At 39.0% G+C, this 7986-nt stretch overlaps 1 protein-coding gene across 1 annotated transcript in view; it reads left to right on the top strand.

The window, feature by feature from the left end:
* Nucleotides 1–7986, top strand: part of Stambp (STAM binding protein) — a 43506-nt gene that overhangs the window by 13479 nt on the left and 22041 nt on the right. Inside the window, exon 2 of the mRNA XM_013034657.1 lies at nt 1386–1603. Within this exon, the coding sequence (XP_012890111.1) occupies nt 1401–1603 (203 nt within the window). The 5' untranslated portion in view covers nt 1386–1400. The remainder of the gene's footprint in view (nt 1–1385; nt 1604–7986) is intronic.

The following is a 7986-nucleotide window of genomic DNA, read 5'->3' as shown; positions in this document are numbered from 1 at the left end:
GGACCAAAAAAAAAAAAAACAGATTCCTTTGGAAATTACGGAGAATGGTAACTTACTGGCATTTGAGATCTGGTTCTAACAGCAGCGGTATCTAGAACGATTGTGGGATTACTGGAGTTTGGAGCTCAGGGAAAGAAAACTCCCAGAGTTTTAAGGTACCTTTGTGTCCTTTTATTATTCAGGAATGCTTAGTTTTTTTGTAGGTGAGCTTTTGTCTTCAAGATTGAAATATCTTGTTCTGATAATAGTGAATAATATTGCATACTGTGTGGAATAGTGGTTTGATGAGCAGAGCTCTGGTTGTGAACATTCATTCCCAGAACTGCTACCCTGGTTAACTTTGTCTTCAAATATGAAAATGTATACCCCACCCACCCACCCAAAATGTCAGTTACTCTCAGCTGAATAAAAATGATCAAACTTGAAATCACTGAATCCTCATGAAACTCCACTGAATGCACTCTTCCAAGTACTGGACTAAGTGGAAGTAGTAGGTAGTTGAAAGAAGAAATTATTAGAAAAATAGAAGATACTATCCTTATACTCATAGTGCCCTAGGCAAGTTCTCCTAATAATAGAGGATTGCAGAATTGAGGAGCAGAACCGAACCCACCGTGGCCTATTGTAATTATATTCTGATACTACCTAATTATGGCACAAGAATGGGTTTTCCAGTCTGCCAGTCTTCTCAAAATTATTTAGGCTACCTTGAGGATTTTGGCCTTTTTTAATAATTAGCAAATGTTAGCTATTCAAGGGGCTATTACATAGAGGCATTTCCACACATGCATACAGTAAACTCTAGCCAGTCTCTCTCACCCCTTCCTAATAAAATTTCAACAGGTCTCACTGTTTTCATGGATGTCAACAATGTTTTTTAACTATGTTCATCCTCTTTTATCCTTAACCATTTCTTTTTTTATAATTGTGAAAATACTGTACAGAGGTGAAAATACTGTACAGAGGGGTTACAATTACATGGGCAAGATAGTACATTTCTTATCAAGCATTGTAGCCTTCTCCTTTGTTTACCCTTCCCAACCCTTCCCATCCTCCCTCCTCCCCATCCTTAACCATTTCTTGCTAGTACCCTCCTCCCAATAGAACCAGTCTGACTCCCCTTGCCCTCCCCCAACCCCTAATACAGCTTTAATGTAGGTTCTTTATGCTGTTTACATATATGGTTGTTGTGTATCTCAAAATTATTCAGAGGGTCTAAACCTTTTTATAGGAAAGAGACTATTTTATTCTGGCTCACAGCATATGATATATTTTTTCTTGTACTATCTTCTTAAGGAAGAGGTTTATGAGATAAACACACTCGGTGCTAGACTGCAGGGATGATGGGACCCATGGTTTTGATTCTTTGCTTGTTTCTGTCTCAGAACCTCTTTATCCTGATGTCTGACCATGGAGACATGAGCCTCCCACCCGAAGACCGGGTGAGGGCCCTCTCACTATTGGGGAGTGCTGTGGAAGTGAATGAAGACATTCCACCCCGTCGGTACTTCCGCTCTGGAGTTGAGATTATTCGAATGGCATCCATTTACTCTGAGGAAGGCAACATTGAACATGCCTTTATCCTGTATAACAAGTATATCACGTAAGACACCTACAGTTTCCTTTTTCTTTTCTGGTGGCTGATGTCTCACTTATTCTGCCCTTGTGCTCACTTATTCTTCTCATAATTGCTAAAAGTAGAGACCTTTACAACATATTCGGTATTAATCATTTGTTTTTCTAACAGTTCCTACATATTGATTGTCCTTGTCATTCAAAGACATGAGTACTGAAGGAGTTGTTTTCATGAGTCATAATTTCATGAGTAAGAGACTTAGCTCTTTGGCCTATGCCTGTACCAGCTGTCAGGCAAAAGAATTGGTAGTTATGGACTTGTTATATATTGAGTGCTTTTACTGTGCTTTGTCTATTCAGGCATTATGGTAGAAATATCCCAAATACAAAATTCCTTATCTCTGTTTATTTTGTACAAAATAGAGTAATATAAGAATTTTTTCTTCTTAATCTTTACCATAATAATGAAAATAACTAAGGACTGCTTACAATTTGTATGGCTCATAGGAAGATCTTCCTCTTGAGTTGTTCATCATCATAGAGTAGGCAGCAAAACTAGAAGATCTCAGTACTACTAACAGAGCAATTCCTAAAGCCCCAATGACAAAGAATGATGCATGATTTAGCAAAGGAATAATGCTAAATATCTTATTTGTCATTTCTAGTCTTGTTCTTTAATTCCAAGATGTATAAAAAGTAATTGCATATGTTTGCATGGCTCTTAGTAATTCGTGAGTTATTTAAGCTGAATGATTTCATTGATCCTCACAGGTCTGTGTGTACTGAGTAGGGCATGCTATCCTAACATTCTTCATAGGAGGGAGCAAGCTCAGAGTTGATCATGTTCCAATTTGGAGTGACAAAACGCAGGTTTTGTAACTCCTGCTTCAAGATGCATTTGACAACAGGATATTTGGCTTTCCATTTCATAATGTTCTGTGAGTTGAAATTAGTCTTTTGAGATTATAAACATAAGCCACATTATTTTTTAGTTAGATTAATTTGTTGATTCTGAATATGGAGCCTAATGCCCTGCATTCTACACTAAGCTATATCCCTGACCCCTTGTGTTTTTGAATGGGCAATATATACATGCATTGCGGAATTCAGAAAGCACCAAAAAGTATAGAAGGTTAAAAAGTTACAGGTGCTGGTGTTCACACCTGTAATTATAGCTACCCAGGAGATTGAGTTCTGAAGATTGAGATTCAAAGCCAGCCCAGGAGGAAAGTCCATGAGACTCTTATCTCCAGCTGACTACCAAAAAGCTATAAGTGAAGCTGTGGTTCAAGAAATAGAGCTGTACTCTTGAGCACAAAGGCCCAAGAACAGTGCCCAGGCCCAGGCCTCTAGTTCAAGCCCCAGGACTGGCACCAAAAAAAAAAAAAAATTCCTTTCTCTGAAATCTTTTCTTCCAATCCTCAGTTCCCTCCCCCAGAGACATCACTCTTACTAGTTCTGTATTTGTCCTCCCAGACAGAAATATGTGTATCAGTTAATCACATTAAGTTGTTTTTTTTTTTATCACATTTCCTCTTAAGGAAGATTTCTAACTTTGGCAGTGAAGAATTGTTTTATTCTGGAGCTATCCTGTGTGTTGTAGGATATTTACAGTAGCATCCTGGATTTTTATCCCCTTCCCAGCTCTGACAACCAAAAATGTTTCCAGATGTTAGCTAATGCTGAGGTACAAAATCACTCCAGTTAAGAATTCTTTAAGGAAAACTGTGGAAGAGTAAAATCTTTCACCTGTTATAAATTTAGAGTGGAAAAAGATAAATGCTAGTTCCTTTTTGTTTTTAGCTTTATAATTATTGCCTGTGTCCTCAAAGTTCTGGTGATATATTAAAACCATAATGCCTTGCATTGTGGTCTCAGTGTTGATTGTATGTGTGTGTATGTGATGCTTTCTATTGTCAAATGCATCTTGAGGCAGGAGGCTTGAACTCAGGGCCTTATTGTTTTGCTCTTGCTTTTTTCTATTCAAGGCTGGCATTCTCCTAATTGAGCCACCCCACTTCTGGCTTTTTGCTGCTTAATTGGAGATGAGTCTCTTGGATTTGGCTGCCCAAATCCTCGATTCTCAGATCTCAGCCTTCTAAGTAGGTAAGATTATAAGTGTAAACCACCAGCACCCAGCCCAGTGTTGATAAGTTTTTCTAGAATAAAAATTTATATTTTTATTTCCCTTTGCTGTTTTGAGTTTTTTATTCTTAGGCACAAAATTTATTTTCCTACGAAGTTTCTGTGGCTTTGACCTCTTTATATATCTACTCTACTGCTAGATGAAATAGTATTCTTGTATATTCCAGCTATCTTTTAGATTGTTTTCTCAAAATAAAACCTAAGACCACAGTTTCTCTAGAGAATCACTAGTTAAAAAAGTTCAGTAAATTCATAGGCTTTTTTTTTTCTTTTCTTTGCCAGTCCTGGGGCTTAAACTCAGGGCCTGGGTACTGTCCCTGAGCTTCTTTTGCTCAAGGCTAGCACTCTACCACTTGACCCACAGTGTCACTTCTGGCTTTTTTTGCTTATGTGGTACTGAAGAATCGACCCAAGGCTTCATATATGCAAGGCAGGCACTCTACTGCTAAGACACATTCCCAGCCCCTTCATAGACTTTTTCTATCAGGTATTTTATGAAGGATCTTCTGAGTCCTACTGCCTTATATAGAGAATACCTTCAGAGCAAGGATTGTATTCATTCAACAAACATGTATTGAGTGTATCTACAATCTACTCGACACTGCACTAGGTTTTAGATACATAGTGATCGCCAATTAGCTAGCAAAAGGACAGGCTGGAGGTGGCTCAAGTGGCAGAGCACCAGCCATCATAAGCAAGCAAGAACAAAATAACATTAAGAGTACAGGCAGGGCTGGGAAGGTGGCTCAGTGGTAGAGGGCTTGCCTTGCATGCATGAGGCCCTGGGTTCAATTCCTCAGCGCCACATAAGCAGAAAAAAAAAAGCCAGAAGTGGCACTGTGGCCCAAGTGGTAGAGGGCTAGCCTTGAGGTGAAGAGCTGAGGGACAGCGCCCAAGCCCATAGTTCAGGCCCCACAATCGGACCCCCCCCAAAAAAAAAACATGTGTTTGAATGGTAATCCCTTTGTACAACTACTTAAAGATAATAAAAATATAATTTAAAAATCTTTGAATTTTTCAAAAAAATAAAATAAAAAACTATAGGTGTGAGCTGGGTCCTGGTGGCTCCTATCTAAATCCTAACTACTCAGAGCTGAAACCTGAAGACTGGAATTCAAAGCTAGCTTGAGTAGAAAATCCCAAGACTCTTATCTAATCAATCAGAAAAAGGCAGGAAGTGGTAGAGTGCCAGCACTGATTGAGCAAAAAGTTGAGCAAAAGCACAAAGGTTCTGAGTTCAAGGCAAGTATGAGCACAAAAAAAAAGGAGAGGAGGAGGAAGATGAAGAAGAGAAGAGGAAGAGGAGGAAGAAAGAAAGAGGGCTGGGAAGGTGGCTCAGTGGTAGAGCGCTTGTCTTGCATGCCTGAGGCCCTGGGTTCGATTCCTCAGCACCACATAAGCACAAAGAAAAAAGCCGGAAGTGGTATGTGGCTCCAGTGGTAGAGCGCTAGCCTTAAGCTGAAGAGCTGAGGGACAGCGCCCAGGCCCAGAGTTCAGGCTCCACGACCGGACCCAAAAAAAAAAGAAAGAGAGAGAGAAAGAAAGAGAGAGAGAAAGAAAGAAAGGAGGGAGGGAGAAAAGGAGGGAGGGGGGAAAGGAAGGAAGGAAGGAGGGAGGGAGGAAGGGAAGGAGGGAGGGAGGGAAGGAGGGAAGGAAGGGGGAAGAGGAAGAGTACTTGTGTGGCTGGGATATAGTAGCTCACTGGTAGAGCGGTTGTTTACTTTGTATAAGGTCCTGGGTTTGATCCCCAGCAACACATACACAAAGTACATGGATGACTTGGATGCTTAAGAAATTGCTTTAAAAAAAAAGGGGATTACAGCTCATTTAATAGGATGAGCGAGGCCTCGGGGCGATTTATGGGCAGAGGGTTTGGAAGTTTATACTTGATTGTAGAATTTGAGGGTTAATTTGAGGCTTCCATGGTTTGGCTTGGGCTAAAGCAATAAATAGAGCTAACTTCATTTTTCTGGCATCTGCTTTCAAGACTCTGATTCTGATTCTGTGAACTGACAAGCAGGAATTGCAAAGAAGTTTTAACTCCGCGATTCTCAGCTTGTTTTCCTATCATATTTTACTTGGTATATTCCTATCGGTGACAGTGGCTCACTGTGCCAGTTACTACAGCTAAGGAGAGAGTGGAGAGAGTAGGCATGTACCTCACCACTCTTCTACCCCCACTATTGAGAATAGTTTTTCTAGACCTTTTGTGGATACTTTGGTTCAACATTTAAAAGGCATGTCTGTCGTTTCTCCTGGAGCAGTTTAGGCATCTTAATGATCTCAGACATAGTTCCCTTCTCAGTAGTTTCCCTGCTGAAGGAATGCTTTGCCTTTTGTAGACCCCAGTATAGAAGAAAGATCTTCAGCATATTAAATCAGTACATATTTTCATGATGAGCACAGACAATAAAACAGGCAGTGGATTCTTTCGCAGCTTTTTATGGTCATCAGCTAGGCTACAAAGAAGGTACTTGGAGTATTCAGGCAGTTCCTATTTGCTGTGGGAGACTGCTATAACACAAATCCTCTGTTCTGAAAATGAATTTGTCACCTGTGTTGAAAGTGTTTGCTGGGATTAGGGTTTATAGACTGAAGAAAGGTTCACCTGTGATCATGCTTTGCTGATTAACTTTCAAGACTGCAAGAAATGAGATGAAAATCCTTATTACATTCATATTATAGAAATCTTGCTTAACTTTTGAATTAATTGCTTTTAAGAAAATTAATAAGGTGGTAAGAGAAATCTCATCCACCAGAGGAGACCAAAGAAACTCATGTGCATGAGTGGATTATACTCTGTATCCTGTTCTTCAGCTTGCTTTCTTAATAATAGTGTCTGTCTATATGAGCATATATTGAGCCATCTTACTCAGAGCTGGCTATTCCTTCTGCCTGAAGCAGTCTTACTCTAAATCTCTTCATAGCTTATCCTCTTCCAGTCCCTTGCTCAAATACCACCTTCTTACTGATGCATTCCTTAGCTGCTCTACCTAAAATTTCTCCTTTCCTCTATCATTGTCCTATTAATCTTTTGTTTTGTATATTGTTTGTTTTTCCACTGTAATATACATTCCGGAAGTGGGAAAAAACAGACTAGGTCATTTACCACCATATTCTTCTTATCTAGAATAATTCATGACCTTTTTCATGGTAGATGCCCAATAAATTTTTCAATGGATAAGTGAATGATTACGTTGTTTTCACATTGGGTATTCCATAATGTATTAAATTATCTCATGTTGATGGGCATTTAGTTTTGTTTTCCTACTTTTGTGAGCAATTCTAGGTTGAATAGTCTTATATGTATGACATTGCATTTGCTGACAGTCTCTAGATAAGTTCCAGAAGTTAAATTGTGAGCTTAAAGAATATACACAGTTTTTAAATTTTTTAATAATTGCTTCTCATTTTCCCTCTATTAAAAAAAGGTTGTAATCAATTTTCAATCTTTCTGATAGTGTATAAAGATAGCCATTTCCCTACACCATTATTTACACCAAGTATAAATCAATCTTTAAGCCTTGCCAATGTTACTCTGTTGCAAAATTATGTCATACTAATTTGAGTTTCATAGTAAGTGGCATTTAACGCTATTTTATATGTTTACTTGCCTTTTGTATTTTCCATTCATCTTTTCCTTGTTCTATTAGGTTGTTTTGCTTTTGTTTTTGCCATTAAACTTGGCTTATTCTGGTACATTTCCTCTCTCTAGGCTGCAACCAGATATTGTCCCAGTGAATAGTATACATCTGGGCCACTGCTATTCTATGCCTAGAAAGTTTCTAGCTCTGATGTAAGCATCCTCATGCTTATTCTTGTTCACATTTCTTTGTTTGTTCATCTGCTAGTAAAAATAACCATAAGAAGCACGTGGCAGGTGTTGGCTGTGTGCTAGGCTCTGTGCTCTTAACTTTATTTTTATTATCTCCATGTATCACTCCCTTATCACGGAGTTCTCGTTTGTCTCCATGTATATAATTTATGTGTGTGAAGAAACTGATAATGGGAGATTAAGTGACTTACCCAGGGTCACACAGCTAGTAAATTGCAAAGCCAGCATCTGAGCCCAGGTAGAGTGGCTCTAGAACCTGCTCTTCCAACTGCTAAATGCTGTGACCACCAGTAAGGGTAATGGATTATAGTGCCCACTATATGTTTTTCAAAGGTCTTTCTGGGAGTGTTTTCTTTACTTGTAAACTTGCTCCCATTGCATGCATGGTTAGTCATCCATTCTATTTCCCCTGCCTTCTGTTTTTCATTAGT

This window comes from Dipodomys ordii, unplaced genomic scaffold (genome assembly GCF_000151885.1).
Source record: "Dipodomys ordii isolate 6190 unplaced genomic scaffold, Dord_2.0 Scaffold192, whole genome shotgun sequence".
Taxonomy (NCBI): Eukaryota; Metazoa; Chordata; class Mammalia; order Rodentia; family Heteromyidae; genus Dipodomys; species Dipodomys ordii.
The sequence above is the reverse complement of the archived record's forward strand: the minus strand, read 5'-3'. Positions and strand labels throughout refer to the sequence as shown.